The sequence below is a fragment of the Pan paniscus genome, chromosome 9 (genome assembly GCF_029289425.2).
Source record: "Pan paniscus chromosome 9, NHGRI_mPanPan1-v2.0_pri, whole genome shotgun sequence".
Taxonomy (NCBI): domain Eukaryota; kingdom Metazoa; phylum Chordata; class Mammalia; order Primates; family Hominidae; genus Pan; species Pan paniscus.
Genome location: NC_073258.2, coordinates 114,521,369 through 114,539,516, shown reverse-complemented (window position 1 = coordinate 114,539,516; position 18,148 = coordinate 114,521,369). Strand labels below are relative to the sequence as shown.

At 44.5% G+C, this 18,148-nt stretch overlaps 1 protein-coding gene and 2 pseudogenes across 1 annotated transcript; all 3 read right to left on the bottom strand.

Annotated features, from left to right (window-relative positions):
* Nucleotides 1-3,815: 3,815 nt before the first annotated feature.
* Nucleotides 3,816-6,243, bottom strand: LOC100983911 (cyclic AMP-dependent transcription factor ATF-4-like; annotated as a pseudogene).
* A 90-nt stretch (nucleotides 6,244-6,333) lies between these two features.
* Nucleotides 6,334-7,407, bottom strand: LOC100992677 (endophilin-A2-like; annotated as a pseudogene).
* Nucleotides 7,408-15,886: 8,479 nt separating this feature from the next.
* On the bottom strand, nucleotides 15,887-16,576 carry CLDN25 (claudin 25). The gene has a single exon (XM_003805481.1). It carries the CDS (start codon nucleotides 16,574-16,576, stop codon nucleotides 15,887-15,889), a length of 690 nt encoding a protein of 229 aa, XP_003805529.1.
* Between the last annotated feature and the right edge of the window lie 1,572 nt (nucleotides 16,577-18,148).

Genomic DNA, 18,148 nt, shown 5'->3' with positions numbered 1-18,148 from the left:
GAAGAAACCTATGTGACCCTTACCCAAAATGATTCAAGAGTTTGAGCAGGATACTTCACCTCAGCATAAATTCTCTTGAGACTGGATTTAGACTGGGTTAACTGGAATTGCAATCATCTTCTGTTTGGATTTGTTAGCTCCTTTAAGAACTAGCAGGCATACTAACTCATTTTTACCCTATCCACTTCAAGAACATACGAGGTAGATAACATACAATAAAACAATTAAATGAATAAGAGAGATCAAGTGGAGTGCTGGGAATGTAGCAAGGGTAGGATAGAAGGGGGAATTAATTGTGCGAGAAGTCATGTAGCTGTTAGTTTATTCATTTTCCTTGCTCAGTTTATTGGGTTTCATTGTATGACCATATTCACCATTTATTGTCCTTTGAGCTTCCCATGTTTGGCTGTTAATGCACAATCCTACCAAGAACATTCATTGTACATGTCTTGATGCACACATGAATGCATTTCTGTTGGTGTATAACTAGAAGTAAAATTACCAGGTCATATAACCAAAGTGGTTATACCAGTTTGATCCCACCATCGGTTTATGAGTTCCAGTTGCTCCATATGCTTGTCAACATTTGGTTTTATCAGTATTTTTAATTGTAGCCATTCAGGAAAGTGCACAGTGATAATCTCGTGATTTCAATGTACACTTCTGTGAATACTGACAACATCAAGCATCTCTATATACTTACTGGCCTTTGGTCATTGTTTTTTGTAAAATACCTATTTAGGTCTTTTGTTCATTTTTGTTGTTGGATTTATTGTCTCTAACCTATTGATTTATAGGAGTTCTTTATATCTGCTAGCTATGGAGCCCTTATTGATTGTATGCATTGCATGTATCTTCTTCCACTCTGGCTTTTCACTCTTGGTGTCTTGATGAAAATAAGTTTTTGATATTAATATATTTGAATCTATTCATCTTTCCTTTCATGGTTAGTGCTTATCATGTCCTCTTGAAATTATTACCCAAGGTCATAAAGATACTCTGTTACCTTCTGGAAGTTTCACCTTTTTTTTTTGAGACAGAGTCTCACTCAGTCACCCAGGCTGGAGTGCAGTGACAGGATCTCGGCTCACTGCAGTCTCTGCCTCCCGGGTTCCAGTGATTCTCCTGCCTCGGCCTCCCAGGTAGCTGGGATTATAGGCATGTGCCACTATGCAGGGCAACTTTTTGTATTTTTAGTAGAGACGGGGTTTCACCATGTTGGCCAGGCTGGTCTCGAATTCCTGATCTCAGGTGATCTGCCCGCCTCGGCCTCCCAAAGTGCTAGGATTACAGGCATGAGCCACCGCGCCCAGCCAGGTTTCACCTTTGATAGTTGATTGACCAAGCCCTGTTTATTGAAAACATCATCCATTTTCCAGTGCCTTGCACTGCTACTTTTGTCATAAATCAGATGTGTTCACAGGGGTCTGTTTCTGGGCTCTTTTGCCTGTCCCATTATCCTGTTTGTCTGCTTGTACCAATATTGCACTTTTTTTCTTTTTTTCTTTTTTTTTTTGAGATGGAGTCTTGCTCTGTTGCCCAGGTGGAGTGCAGTGGTGCGATCTCGGCTCACTGCGACCTCTGCCTTAGGGTTCAAGTGATTCTCCTACCTCAGCCTCCTCAAGTAGTTGGGACTACAGGCACATGCCACCACACCCAGCTAATTTTTGTATTTTTAGTAGAGATGGGGTTTTGCCATTCTGGCCAGGCTGGTCTTGAACTCCTGACCTCAGGTGATCTTCCCACCTTGGCCTCTTAAAGTGCTAGGATTACAGGCGTGAGCCACCGCGCCCAGCCTTCACACTTTCTTAATTAGTTTAGCTTTGTAACAAGTCTTTATTTCTTGATTTCTGGTAAAAAAAAAACCCTTCCCTCCAGTTTGGTACTTCAAGATTGTCTTGGCTATTCATTTTTTGTTTGTTTGAACAGGGTCTCGTTGTCACCCAGGCTGGAGTGCAGTGGTATGATCATGGTTCACTGCAGCCTCAACCTCCCAGGTTCAAATGATCCTCCCACCTAGGCCTCTTGAGTAGCTGGGACAACAGTAGCTTGCCACAACACCTGACTAATTTTTGTATTTTCTGTAGAGATGGAGGTCTTACTATGTTGTCCAGGCTGGTGTTGAAGTCCTGGGCTCAAGTGATCCTCCCAGCTAGGCCTCCCAAAGTGCTAGGATTACAGGCATGAGCCACTGAGGCTGGCCTCTTGGCTATTCTTGATCCTTTGCATTTTGGCATAAATTTTAGGATCAGTTCGTTAGTTTCACACATGCACACACAAATCTGCAAGTATTTTTGATTAAGTTTACAATGACCAGAGATAATTTGAGAAAAACTGATATCTGCGTGGTATATCTTATTTTTTAAAGGTTTTTCTTAATTTTTATATAAAGGTCTTCCACCTCTTCCAAAAGATTTATTCCTGGGTTTTTTTAAGTTTTGACATTCCTGGTAAATGTCATTTTTCAGATTGCATTTTTATTTCTTCTCATATCTAGAAGTGAATTGATGTTTAATAGTTCAGAAGATTTTTTAATATACATAATTATGTCATCTGTGAATGATGACTTTTATTTCAAATTCTTACAATTTTTATTTTTCTTGCCTGATTACACTTACTAGGACCTTTGGTACAATGCTGAATATACAGATGGTGAAAAGTGGGCATCTTTGTCTCCTAGTATCTGGTGGGGGGGGGTTCAATATTTCACCATTAAGTATGCTGTAGGTTTGTTGTAAATTCCACTTATTAGGTAGAAAAAGATTCCTTCTGTTACTAGTTTGCTGAGTTTTTTTTAAGCTTGAATTTTATCAAATGCTTTTATTTATGTCGAGATGGTTACATAGGTCTCTTTATTCTGTTAATGTGTGAATTACATTTCTTGATTTCCAGTGTTAAACCAGCCATGTGTTGTAAGAATAAAGTAAATTTGACCATGATATTTTTTATATGTAGGTGGATTTTTGCATGAATATTCATAAGACAGATTGGCCTTGTATTTTCATTTCTCATAATGTGCTTGTTAAGGTGTTGGTGTCAAGATTATTCTGGCCTTATTGAATGCATTGGCAAGTTGTCTTGTTTTCTATGCTCTGGAAGAGTGTGGGTAAAATAGGGTTATTTCGTCCTTGATGATTGGAAGAATTCATTGTTGAAGCCATCTGAGCCTGGAATTGTCATTTTGGTTTGTGGGAATGCTTTTAGTTACAGATGTAGTTTCTTTCAGATATGTGGGGTTTTCAGATCTTTCTGGTTGCTTCTTTGTATCAGTTTGGAAAATTATTAGAAGTGTGTACATTATATCTAAAATTAAAATTTTATTTACAGGAAGTTCATAATTTTATCTTGTGACTATTTATTTATTTATTTATTTAGAGACAGAGTCTTGCTCTGTCGCCCAGGCTGGAGTGCAGTGGTGCAATCTCGGCTCATTGCAACCTCCGCCTCCCAGGTTCCAGCGATTCTTCTGCCTCAGCCTCCTGAGTAGCTGGGACTACAGGCGCGCACCACCACGCCCAGCTAATTTTTGTATTTTTAGTAGAAATGGGGTTTCACCATGTTAGCCAGGATGGTCTCGATCTCTTGACCTCGTGATCTGCCCGCCTCAGCCTCCCAAAGTGCTGGGATTACAGACGTGAGCCACCGCGCCCGGACGACTTTTTATTTCTAATTAAGGTCTGTATAGTAATATCTGTCTTTTGTTACTGATATTGGGTGATTTGTATCTTTTTTGTTTTCAGTATTTTGCAGTCAGTCTTTTCAGGGGTTTATTAATTAGTCTTTTCAAGTAATTATTTGCTTTGTTTATTTTTCTCTTTTATAAGTTTTTTTCCTTTTTTAAATTATTATTTTTATTTTTTTTGAGACAGAGTCTCGCTCTGATGCCAGGCTGGAGTGCAGTGGTGCGATCTCGGCTCACTGCAACCTCCGCCTCCCGGGTTCAAGCAATTCTCCTGCCTTAGCCTCCTGAGTAGCTGGGACTACAGGCGTGTGCCACCAAGCCCAGCTAATTTTTGTATTTTTAGTAGAGATGGGGTTTCACCATGTTGGCCAGGATGGTCTTGATCTCTTGACCTCGTGATCCACCCGCCTCAGCTTCCCAAAGTGCTGGGATTACAGGCGCGACCCACCGCACCCAGCCCTTTTTCCTGCATTTTTAATAAAAAACTCTTCGGTGGTGGTCGTTAACCTTGGCTTCCAATTCAGAATCAGCTGTGTCACTTTAAAAAATACAGCTGCCGAGACCTCAACCCTACAGATACTGAGTTGTTAGACTTGGGCTGGGCCATTGATGCTTTTATGGTTTAAAAAGCATCACAGGTGATTCTGATATACAGTCACAATTGAGACCTACTTATTCATATAACTTTCTTTTATTTTTCTTTTCTGAAACTGTCTCACTCTGTCACCCAGGCTGGAATGCAGTGGCATGGTCATGGCTCACTACAGCCTCAACTTCCTGGGCTCGAGCGATCCTCCTGCTTCAGCCTCTTGAATAGCTGGGACTACAGGCATGAGCCACCATGCCTGGCCTATAGAACTTTTATACCTACTAAAAAAAAAAAAAAAAAAAGATTTTACATTATCATCAGTACTTTATGGTTTTATAAAAAGTCTGTAGAGAGGCTTGGTGGAGACGGTGTTTCCCGCTACCTTCTCAGGCCCCTGCACTATGTGAGGCTGTTCCAGCTCCCTTGGGGCTGGACCCTCAAGCCTTTTTTCTTTGGCAGCGTTGTCCACAAATGCCTGGGCATCCTGTTCTTTCCTAGTGCTGTGCTTTCCCATCTCTTTGAAGTGCCTTTTCTGGATGCTCCTTGGGCCCATGAGGACTCTGTTTACTGTCTGAAAGTTTTTGCCTAACTTTGAATCTGCCAGGCTGTTTTCCTGTGGTTGGACAGTTTCTTTTTTTTTCCCCCTACAAAATAATTTATTGGAACACACAGCTACAGCAGAGACTCTATGTACAAGCACATTGACGCTCCTGACTACCGTCAACTAGGGGACCCTTTTCTTCCCCCTTGTCTTGCGGACCTCTTCTATCAAATCTTTCAGGTACTGGATCTCCTTGGCCAGGGAATCCGCCCTCTCTTTTAGAGCCTCGTTCTTCTTTTCCAGCTCTTTGCACTCACCAGTGAGAGCCTCCTGCTCCACCCTCTTCTTCTGGCGGTACCCAGTGGCTGCTGTCTTGTTTTGCTCCATTTTTTTCAACTTCTTATCCAGTTTCTCACCCTTTACTTTTGCTGCTACCATCTTCTCTCCAGGAGGATTTGGGGCAGGCAGACCCACAGAGAACACCTGGAGATGGGAGGCTCCTATTTGGAGAGCCCCTGGTAGAGGGGCTATGCTGAGGAGACCCTAGATAGGACTCTGGGCTCATACAGATGCCACTATCATTATCTGAAGGGGTGTCTTCCTCCTTTATGCACTGAGGGATCATGGCAACGTAAGCAGTGGAGTCTGGCTTCCTATCTCCTTCAGGATATCCACTTCACTGCCCAGCTCTAAACTAAAGGAATGACCTGGAGTGGAGGACAGGACCCCTGGGGAAAGGGGAAGAGGTTGCAAGAAGGTGAAGGGGGCAACCTGGTCGGGTTTTGTTAAACTTTCTGGGAGATGGCCAATTGGGTTCACCGTTTGGGGGTCTCCTTATTAGTCTCCTGGACTAGGGGGGCAAAGAGATCACAAGTGTCATCCAACGTGGTCAAAAGGTCATCTGGCATGGTTTCCAGGTCATCTATACCCAACAGGGCATCAAAGACGAACTCCTTCAAATCCATTGTCTCCAACATCCGATCTGTCCCGGAGAAGTCATCCTCCTTGCTGTTGTTGGAGGGACTGCCCAACCCATCCACAGCCAGCCATTCGGAGGAGCCCGCCTTAGCCTTGTCCCTGGAGAACCCATGAGGTTTGAAGTGCTTGGCCACCTCCAGGTAGTTATCTAAGAGACCTAGGCTTTCTTCAGCCCCCAAACCCGACTGGTCGAAGGGGGACATCAAGTCCCCCACCAACACCTCGCTGCTCAGGAAGCTCATTTCGGTCATGTTGCGGTGCTTTGCTGGAATCGAGGAATGTGCTTAATTCAAAGGTGTCTTTGTCGGTTACAGCAACGCTGCTGCTGAATGCCCTGAGAAGCGCCATGGCTTAAGCCGCTGGGGGGTGCCGCTGCAGAGCCTGGTGCTGCTGCCGCCGCTGCAAAGGCCAATGCTGCCACAGGCACTGCTGCCCCTGATACGCCATGGTGGCCGTGGATGGCCGTGGACCCTGAGGGCGGGAAGGAGAGAAGGCGCGCACGTGCGGAGAAAACTGCATCTACGGGCGGGCGCAGTAGAAATGCGGTTGGACAGTTTCTAGTTTGTTTTCAAATATTTGATGTGAGGAAGATTTCCGCATCCTGCGCTTGAGCTTCGCTGCCAGCTCGTCTAGGATCTGCAAGGCCTGCCAGTGGTAGTACAGCTGCGCCTCCACCAGGACCGGGAGTTGACTCACCTGCCCAATGTCGGTGTCCAGGAGGTTGCGCATGCTGGTTTCTGCTACCTCCTTGGAGTCCTCAAACTTCTCCAGCGCCTGGCGCAGCTCCTCATCGGGGATCTTGTCCTGCCGCTTCTTTTAGTCTAAGTCCAGGCGGCGGCCCTCCAGCTTCTACAGGTGGTGCTGGATCTCCTTCAGGTCTTTCTCACACAGGTTCTGGAGGAGGTCAATGAAGTTCTGCTTGACCTCTATGTCCAGGGAGTCCTTCACCTCTGCCAGGTGCTTCATGGACTCGCCGGCATCCAGCAGTGCGTCACTGAAGTTGGACTCGTTGCGCAGCTCCTTCTGGTGGCGGATCAGGCACTCGCTCAGGAGCCCCTCCGACTGCGGGTAGCCGGGGTTCTTCACCTGGCCCCGGATCTTGCACACCGCGTTGAGCATGGTCAGCTTAGCCTGTGAGGCTGGGTTGGGCTGCAGGTACTTGATGGTCCTTGCCAGCATTTCCGTCACCGCCTTGCTGATGACATCTCCATCTCTTTGAAGTCATCGTCCAGCTTGGTCCCCTCAGCCCCTCCGACCTTCTCACTGACCAGCTGGCTCGCCTTGTAGAACTGCTTCTTCAGTCCTGCAACCGACATGCTGCCACCCGCCGCCGAACCTCCCTCCCGGACCGCGCCAGCGACAGGCTCCCAGGCGCGCGACCCTATGCACGCCTCAGGGGCCCCACCACGTGCTTGCCAGCTCTGCGCCTGCCCCGGCGCCTCCTCGAGTTCATGATTCTTTAGTCTCCTTCAATCTAGATCTGTTCGCAGGATTGTTTTAAAGTATACTGACAAAACTTTGAGACTGTAAGTGACCTGAGATATACATTATCCTTACTTGAGAATAGTAATTTTCCAATACGCATTAAAGATCATTACACATGAGCCAAGAAAAAAAAAAGTCTGTAGAACCTCCTTCAATGATAGATTAAAGGTTACATACCTTTTAAATTAATACTTTTTATCTCCTGCACATTCTTCATGTTAAACTTGACTCTAGTGGAGATATAGAAATATATATATATATAATTTTCTGTATAGTTAGCCTTTCCTTTAATTACCAAAAACCCATCAGTTCCTTAAGGTTTTCTCATAAGTTGAAGTTCTGAGCTAATCAATCATTACATTACTTTTTCCTGAGCCTTTAAAAAAATTCTCTACCTTCTTTTTAAGTTGTCGAACAATAAACTGACACATTGATTTACTATAAGTCTGAGTAGAACTGGCTTAAGAGAGATATGTGTGTGTGTGTGTATAGTAAAGAGACACAAGCATAGGTGAGAATTAAGAGATTTTAAGGATGTTACCATGTCTTCCTTTTAGCACCCTTGGCCGGGCGCAGTGGCTCACGCCTGTAATCCCATCACTTTGGGAGGCTGAGGTGGGTGGATCACTTGAGGTCAGGAGTTCAAGACCAGTCTGGCCATCACAGTGAAACCCCATCTCTACTAAAAATACAAAAATTAGCCAGGTGTGGTGGTGGGCGCCTGTAATCCCAGTACTTGGGAGGCTGAGGCAGGAGAATCGCTTGAACCTGGGAGGCGGAGGTTGCAGTGAGCAGAGATCGCACCACTGCACTCCAGCCGGGACAGAGTGAGACTCTGTCTCAAAACAAAACAGCACCTTTGATTGCTGCGTTGCCCATTAAGTTGTTGGCTAGTTATGATGACCCCTCAGTCTCCTTGTTGTGTTATCTGATTGCCATTTATAGACAAGAGAATAGAATCTATTCCAGGAATGGGTCCAACAAGGCACAAACCTGGCCTCTTTCTTTTCAAAAGAAGATAAGCCTGGGTTGTCCCTGCTATCCCAGCAGGACAAGAAATTATCATAATCAATGAGTAGGAATATTAACTTCGAGTACAAGTAGAGGTTAGAAACCATCTGAAGAATTTAGATGACTTGGAATTGATAAGCTGGCACAAAAGTGGTACCCAGGAATGCCAATAGTGAGCTCTCAAAATTAAATATTTGCTGGTCCTGATATGAGTAGAATTCATGGAGGGATGGTTGGTTTTCTATCCAGAGTCCTGGTGATGGGCTGGATGTTTCACTGCATGGTGAAGATGATCTTCCCAAATTAGCACTTAGATTTTAACAGCCAGGGCAGAATCTCTAGTGATGACCTGAAAGTAGCATTGTCATTCACAAAGTCATCTTGACTATCTCTACTTATGGAATAGCCAGAGCTCATTCATAGGTTAAGCAGTTCTACAGCTTTCCTGATAAGTCATTACTGAATCAGTATGTCTTATAAGATGTGGTTCCATGAAAAGAATAGTGACATTGGAATCTGACAGATCTGAGTTCAAATACTGGCTGAACCTTTTTTACTGGTCTACAAAATGAAAATATTTACCTGGGGGCTGTGTTTTAAGGGTTAAAGAAAAGAATAGACAGCAATGACTCAGTGTACAGATGCAGAGATGCAAATGCAGTTCTCACAGGGAAATTCATCATCTGGGCAAGAATTTTAAGGGTTATCCTGAACTGCATAGGGCCCACAGGTGGGTTTTAAATAATTGGAGTTTTTTATCAAGGTATCCAGGGAGCTATGGGCCTCTGGCAAGTGGATGTGTTCATATTAGCCAGTGTGACTGGAAGACAGTGTTATTGAAGGGATTGGGGCTTATGCTTGATATAAAAATTGCAGTATTTCAGATCTGATTGAGCTGAGTGTGATGGTGCATGCTTGTAGCTTGAGATACTCCAGAGGATGAGGCAGGAGGATCGCTTGAGCCCAGGAGCTCAAGATTGCAGTGAGCTGTGATCGCACGACTGCATTCCAGCCTAGGCAACAGAGTGAGACCCTGTCTCTTAAAAAAACAAAAAAAAAATCCAAATCTGACTCTTATCCTGTTTTAGATATATTTTTCTTTAGTCATCTTATTGAATGGCCTAAACTTGATTGATAGGGCATGATGAGTTGACAGCTTTATTTTTGTTTTTACTACTACTTTTTTTTTCTTTTCTTTTTTTTTTTTTGAGACAGAGTCTTGCTCTATCGCCCAGGCTGGAGTGCAGTGGCACGATCTCGGCTCAGTGCAAGCTCCGCCTCCTGGGTTCACGCCATTCTCCTGCCTCAGCCTCCCGAGTAGCTGGGACTGTAGGCGCCCACCACCACGCCCGGCTAATTTTTTTATTTTTAGTAGAGATGGGGTTTCACCGTGTTAGCAAGGATGGTCTTGATCTCCTGACCTCGTGATCCGCCTGCCTCGGCCTCCCAGAGTGCTGGGATTACAGGCGTGAGCCACCGCGCCCGGCCTTTTTCTTCTTTTTTTTGAGACGAGTCTTGCTCTGTCGCCCAGGCTGGAGTGAGTGCAGTGGTATGATCTCAGCTCACTGCAACCTCTGCCTCCTGGGTTCAAGTGATTCTCCTGCCTCAGCCTCTTGAGTAGCTCGGACTATAGGTGTCTGCCACCACGTCCAGCTAATTTGTATTTTTAGTAAAGATGGGGTTTCACCATGTTAGCCAGGATGGTCTCGATCTCTTGACCTCGTGATCTGCCCGCCTCGGCCTCCCAAAGTGCTGGGATTACAGGTGGAAGCCACTGCGCCCAGCCCACTATTACTTTCAAAATAATCTTTCCCTTCCTTGCTCCTTGATAGCATCTAAAAAAGATCTCAAAGGTTTATTGTCATGTGTGAGTAGGAAAACAGAATTATTTTCATGTATGAAAGAGCCCAGACTAATCTCAATCTAAATTCACTCTCATTCGTTTCAGTCCGTCTCAAAAAAAAAAAAAAAACAAAGAAAACAAAAAAAACCAAAACTGTCATTGTCTAGATGCAGTGGCTCATGCCTATAATCCCAGCACTTTGGGATGCTGAAGTGGGAGGATCACTTGAGCCCAGGAGTTCAGGGCCAGCCTGGGCAACATAGTGAGACCCTGCCTCTCTTAAAAAATAAAAATTAAATTAAAAAAAACCTGTCATTTATAATAGTCTCTTGATTCAATGTCCTTTATTATGACAGGAACCCAATTACTAGGTCTTGTTACTAGGTCTTGTAGGGGGCATTTTATGGGCTCTTCAGAGAGCCCTGTAGAAAACCTTCACAGGCCATTCATTCCCTGATGGCTTTGGGTTTTCTGGCTGACCTCTTATCATTCCTCTTGGGTCCTGCCCTAGTCATCCACACTTTCCAATGGCACTTTGGAACATCACCCCGATTGCCTTCTTCACCACCCATTTGCGTATAGGACGTTCACCACCTTGTCCTAGTAAAAGGCAGAAGTGCAGGTGCTGCTGCTGGCCCACTCCAACAAGCCTCCTGCTTTCAGGCTGCTTCAGTGGAGGTCACACACCTGCCTCTAGGCCTCTGCCTAGGTTTTCTCAAGAGCTTTCTTGGGCTCCATTCTGGTTGCAGCAGGAGCGGGCCCACGGAGTTTCTGCGGCTCAGCAGGTTTGGGATGGGGGGTGTCTCAGATGCCAGTCTTCCCTCCTGGGAACAACTTGGATCTGCAAGTGGCTCTCTCAAGGTCCACCTCCATCCCATTCCTCACTAGGAAGGACAGAGAATATAATAATACTCTAGACTGTTATGAATTCCCTTCCAGGAATCCTCCCTTAGTGTGTCTGGACTCTTGTCTCCTATAGGATGTTGGGAGTGAAGGTGGACCAGTTTGGACACCTCTTAGCAGCCCCTCTCTTTAGAATATAAGGCACTGTCACCTATGGGACAGGGCTTTGAGGCTTTACTCAAAACTCTGGGCAACAGAAAAGTTCGTTCCACATCCTATAAATGTAGATGGGATCATGACAAAAACAACTGGGTTAAAAAATAATCCATCAATTGATGGAGTAGAAAGGAAACTACATCTTCTTTTAGTTCCCTGTGAGACCGGTGACTGCAAACAAACATTTTCCTAACAGAGTTTCTTATTGTCCTAATCCTGGCTGCGAGGACACGTCTCCTGGCCAGAAGCCCATGAAACCATTTTGACTTCTTTCCCATTCCCAAATCAGGTTCCCTTAGGAATTTTCCCTAGAGCTAATTCAGAAACTCAGAAGGGTTACAGATGAGTATTTTAATAGAGACCTTCTGGAATGCCTTCACTCCCAATGGTGAAACTTTCAAACCCAAAGATAGTTTGATGGAGAAGATAGCACCAAGTTCCTAAACTCTAACTGCATCAAATTTGGTGAATCCCTAAGTTATTTTCCTCCACTACCTTGCACATATTTTCCTCCACTACCTTGCACAATACTTCTGGCTTGAAATAGTGATTGATTAATGTTTCTTTCTCTTTCTGATACATATGACTACACACCTCTCCATGTGTAACCACAATAAAGAAATGTTTTTGATGTGAGAATAATCTGCCACAGATCTATATGACAAAAAGCTGTGTTGAAGTTATGATTTAATTAGTTCTATTTTTATTTCTCATTATTTTCCCCTTCAAAGCAGGTGGCTAAAAACAGTGGCAGTTTTAGGTGAACAGCATCTCCTTCCTCAAACTCTTTCTCTAAATGTGGATTCCCACTAGAATGCAGATCACATTCCCTCTCAGGGAAGGACATGCTGTTGGCCACATGGCCAGTATGTCATCAAGAGTTTCTACCCACACCCATTTAAAAAATTCCTTTTGTCCTTTATAAAGACAGAATATTTTCTTAACAAATCTTTAGTGTCCATTTCTCTGTAGAGGAAGCCATAATCACTTGCTGATGAAAAAATATTAGCACCTGCAAATGCGGGATTCAGGTGAGGGCTGCAAGCCACCAGCAGGAGCAGGTGAGCCACCTGGCAACAAAGACCCTGTTTAAACCTCAACATAAGCACAAAGGAGGGTTTTATTTGACGGTCTTTGGTTTTTCCATCGACTTCAGTGAGAAGCTTTTTTTTTTTTTTTGAGACAGAGTCTCGCTCTGTCGCCCAGGCTGGAGTGCAATGGCGCGATCTCGGCTTGCTGCAACCTCTGCCTCAGCCTCCTGAGTAGCTGGGATTACAGGCACCTGCCATCATGCCCAGGTAATTTTTGTATTTTTATAGAGACAGGGTTTTACCGCGTTGGCCAGGCTGGTCTTGAGCTCCTGACCTCAGGTGATCTGCCTGCCTCGTGCTGGGATTACAGGCATGAGCCACCACGCCTGGCCTTTGGCGAGAGTTTTTTCTTTGGTCTGGTAGATTGTCTAGGCAACCCATCCCATGAGGCCATAGGATAAGGTGAAGAAAGACTGCCATGGTGCCAAACCCTGGCTTCAAGTCTTGACTCAGTTAATTACTCACCGTGGGCATGTCACCTAAATTCTCGGCATCTCATTCTCCTCAGTAGCAAAACTAATAATATCTGCTCTTCCAAAACTCAAAAACATTTCAAGATATGTTCAGTAAAACTACCAAAACTTATAGAAGTGCTTTGTACACCTGTAAGCCCAACACAACCATGTGATAAGGAAATTTCACAGAGACAAGTCATTAGAAAAAGGAGAGCAGGTTACTGTTGCAGTCAATTGGAAGCCAAGCTCCTGTTCCCGGACCACGTGCTTGGCTTCCCATGGTCCTGAGAATAGAGACTATGTTCCTTACTGAGGCCTACAAGGCCTTACAAGGTCTGGCTTCTTCCTACTTTGCCAGCTTCACCTTATGCATCTTCATCTCCCCTCCTCATCTGGAACTGCTACCCACCCTTTACTGTTCAGCCAGTAATTGCTTCCTTTGAGTACTGATCCGTGAATCACTGACTAGGTTAAATCCCTCCTATTGCATGATTTTTTTATGTATATGTATTTTTCTCTTTTTTACATTCATAAAGGTTGATTAAACTATTGGATGATCTTATAGAACCATGTCCCTTTCCAAATTTGTAAAGGTTGTCAAAGTTACTATTTACGTTTATTTGAGTGATTTTACATTAATATTTGACTCCTGGCTGGGTGCGGTGGCTCACACCTATAATCCCAGCACTTTGGGAGGCCGAGGCGGGTGGATCACTTGAGGTCAGGAGTTCGAGACCAGCCTGACCATGGTGAAACCCTGTCTCTACTAAAAATACAAAATTAGTGGGGTGTGGTGGAACACACCTGTAATCCCAGCTACTTGGGAGGCTGAGGCAGGAGAATTGCTTGAGCCTGGGATGCGGAGTTTGTAGTGAGCCAAGATCGCACCATTGCACTCCAGCCTGGGCAAGAGCAAAACTCCGTCTCAAAAAAAAAAAAAAAATTTATCTCCCTAATTTGCCTGAATGAGGGACAAGAATATATTTTGTCTTACCATTTTATCCTGGTTCCTAGCACATGGTCAGTGCTCAATAAATATTTGTTGAGTGAATAAATGATCAGATGGATGAATAATGAAATTATTCTTTCATGTAGACCCTGGAAGGTCAAGAAAATGCTTAGATAATTGAGCCTCACCCCTGATTGAAACTTTGTCCAAAGAGCTTTGAAACTTTATTGAGAAGGAGTAGCTAATAAAACAGACATTGGAAACCATTTTCTGACTTACCAGACACAGAAAGCCAGAATACACCTTTGATGCAAACTGGCCCTTTGTACTCAGAGCTGTATTTGCCTAGGGATCATTTTGATTTGTGCGTGCCAAGTAGACATACACAAAAGGACAGGCATAAAAGGAGAAGGAGCTTTCTGGAGAAACTGTGACTTCCAGAGAAATCTGCTCTGGGTAAGAAGGTAAGAGTTGCAGAAGATGAAGTTGCACCTGTGCAGACTCCATTTCAGCAGGAAAAATAAAATGGCATTTTTCTAAGGAGGGAACTGTCCTGGGCTACTTTGGCAAATTTTTTTACTCTTGTGTCATAGTGTGTGTATTCTTGCTTGAGCAATGGCTATCTCGTGATATTGGGGCTATTTTATCAGGAGGCGAGAGGCGTTGTGAAACCTCAGAGCTGAGATGACAAAGCACAGCACCAGCTTGGGGAGGGCGGAATGTCCCTGGTACTGTGAGGAATGCAGCATGCCTCTGAACCTGGAGAAGTGACCTACTTGGGGCATTAGGAGCCATCCCCTTTAGCTGCTCTCCTGAGGGAATTGTTGGCAGGGCCAATGGTGATTCTTGAACTGATTACAGGAGTGGAGGACAGGTGGCAGGGAGAGGAACAAGGTGGATGCTGCAGGATAATTGCTGCTGACAAACAGGTTTATGAGCAACAGGAGGCTCCTCCTTGAGGACCTGCAGAAATGACAGAGGAAGACCTGAGGTGGGGTAGTCAGGAGAGAGCCTGCCATTGCAGGCAGAGCAAGCAAAGGAACTTAGGTTATCGTTATGGAGGGGACTTGATTTGTAGCCACAACCTGGGTAGGTCTGCTGACACTCAGGTTAAAATTTAAGAGGAGGCCAGGAGTTTGATAACAGCCTGGGCAATATAGCGAGACTCCATTTCTACAAAAAATTTTAAAAATTGGCTGAGCTTGGTGGCTCATGCCTGTAGTCCCAGCTACTCAGGAGGCTGAGGCAGGAGGATCCCTTGAGCCTAATAAGAGTTTGAGGCTGCAGTGAGCTATGATCATGCAACTGCACTCCAGGCTGGGCAACAGAGTGAGACCCTGTCTCAAAAACAAAAACAAACAAACAAAAAAACACAGCAAAACAAAAATTCAAGGAGTTTATACTGTGATTTTGCACTTGGTAAAAGACATTTCTGAGAAGCTACTTCTTTCATATACATGACCACATTGGGCAGTATTTGGACACAGTCATTCTAAGGTAATCACTGGGTCCCAGTTTGCTTGGGACTTTCCTAGTTTTAGCACCGAAAGTACCTTGTTCTGGGCAAACCAGGAGGGTTGGTCACCCTACCACTCACTCAGACTGACTGTTAACCTTCAGGTGGGGAAGACAGAGTAGACTGCTCATCGCCTCACAATGTAGCAGAAACAAGCCTACATCTCTCCTTTGGGATATTAAGGATCTATAAAACAGCAAAGGTATATTGTGAAGTTGTCTTTCAAATGGTACACCTGAGGCTGAAAATGGACACAAAGAGAATTTCTGTCCTAAGATGCTGTTCTGGAACAATAATTCATTTTCCTTTGCCAAGGTACCTTCTTCAAGTTTTATTTTTGTAACCTATACAGAACAGTAAGTGCCTCTTCACACTAGATTTTCTCTGATGGTTGCAATTTTGTAATATATTTTTCCTTAGTAATAAAAGAATCAAATATGTAATTAAGGTTATGAGTTTTTTAAAGCATTTTTATCTAAATAAAATCTCAAATCAGAAAAATACGTTTGTTAGACACTGTGCCCTGATTTTTTATTCTGAAATGAGGACTACCATATCATCAAGACAATCACATCCTCGATAAGTGGGACAGTGACCACCAGCCCCAAAATGAAGCAAACAAACCTAGAGTGAGAAAGGAGTCTACAGACATTCCTTTATTCCAGAGATCCTTGGCAGAAGCCAGTCCTAGATGACCAGGTTCCTAGGTCTTAGCATGAGGTGGAAGGAGCCATCTGACTCCTCCACTGGAGCACAGGATAGGGGGACTGTGGGACCAGCCATCAAAGGAAAAGGCACATCTTCTTTTCCCAGGCAGGCCGAGAAGATGAGGAGTAGCCCACCAAGAGCCAGGAAAATACCAGCAGCCCAGCCCAAGTAGAGGGCACCTCCAAACTCCCACCGAGGTATGATGTCAGGGATGCTGTCATCCCAGAAGTCTTGGATTGTGGCATGGGCTACCCAGGAGACTGGAAGGAAGGTAGTGGCTGAAGCGGATGCCTCCAAAGTCCCTCCCAGGAGACCAAGCCGCCTCTTGAATACCCATCTGATCCTGTGAAACTGGAAGCATTCAGACCCAAAGCTGGAGAGCAAAAGCCCCAATAGGCCCAGCCCATGGGAGGCTACCATGAGGATGCGGGCTACCTGGAGCTCCTGGGGCAGAGACAAGAAGGATTCAAAGGCCTTGCACACAGTGGCGACTTCCTCTCGATCCACGCAGACCTCCCAAATCCCCATGATCCAGGTCTCCATCTCGTTCAGTTCCAGATTAAGAGTCTTCCACTGGGGCAGGATGGTGGTAACACAGGAGCAGACCCAGCCAAGGAGGGAGAGAAGTAGTCCCCCGAGCTGAACTTTTGCACGGAAACTCCAGGCCATAGTCACTCCCACCACAGATGCAGAAAGAAAAGGAGCACGAGTGGGTCAGTGACTGGTTAGCAGGGACTACTTTTCAGGAGGCTTGAGTGGAAGATCTTTCACATTGGGAGAGGGCTCTTGTTTCAGTGTTCTGAGCAGCAGCTGAGGCAGGTGCCAGGAATTGGCAATGTTTGGGTTTAGAGGGTGTGTCCAATATCGGATGTGGGTGTGAAATCTGGGGGAGGGTCCCATGACCGGCAAAAAAGCCATACAGGGAGCCATCAATACATATTTGATGAATAAATTCATAAACTAAAATCACTCCTCAGCTCTGAGATCACAAGAATGATTGATGTTCTGGAAATATACGTTGATATAATCTTTTTGAAGGGCAACATGACTTTATGTTTCATGCTTTTAAACATATGCATACTTTGACCCAGCACCTTATCTCCAGGAATCTACCCAATGTATCATGAATATGTACAAAGATTTATGAAAATGTCCATTGAAATATTGTTAAGAATTGTCAGTTTTTGTTAATACTTGGCAGCCATTTTAAAGTGATTTTGTAGAAAGAATTTTAATGATTTGAAAAATATTTTTGATATATAGTTAAGTGAGAAAAGCAAGTGACCAAACAGTACATGGAATATATAGAATGCAGCCGGGCACGGTGGCTCACGCCTGTAATCCCAGCACTTTGGGAGGCTGAGGTGGGTGGATTACTTGAGGCCAGGAGTTCGAGGCCAGCCTGGGCAACATGGCGAAACCTCACCTCTACTAAGAAAGTGAAAAAAATTAGCCGGGCATGGTGACACACGCCTGTAGTCCAAGCTGCTTAGGAGGCTGAGGCAGGAGAATCTCTTGAACCTGGGAGGCGGAGGTTGCAGTTAGCCGAGATCATGCCACTACACTCCAGCCTGGGTGACAGAGTGAGACCCCATCTCAGAAAAAAGAAAAAGACAAAGAATATATAGAAATATGTGCGTGTGTGTGTGTGCATGTGTGTGTATATGTGTAGACCACAAAATGTTAACATGATTATTTTGGTGATAAAATTATGCATAGTTTTTATTTCCTTATTTGTGCTTACCTATGCATTTTACACATTTTATAAATTTATCACTTAATATTTTTATTACAAAAAGCCCACAAATATTAATTTTACAAAATAATTTTAAATTCCTCAATCCAAGGAACCTACCCAGACACAGAATCCCCAGAGGGAGGTGCTCCCTCCCCAGGCTCCCCTTGCTGCTGGGACAGCAGCTATAAATAGATGGTAATCATACCAGCTTCCATTCCTGTTTGTTGCTGCTGCCAAGTAGCAGGTTCTGACAGGAAAGGAAATAATTTGCATTTACTGAGTACGGCTAAATGCCAGACTTTTGGCTAGACACTTTATCCGTATTTAATTTTCACACTGCCACTGTGTGATACACGTTACGTAACTTGCCAAGGTCCCCCAGCTGGTAAACAACAGATCCAACATGAACCAGGCAGCTCAGACTCGGACATTTGATGTTCTTGTCCCCAGGCTGCAGCAGCTGCCCCTGCACACTGGTGACACATCATGTGGGTGAGGCTTAG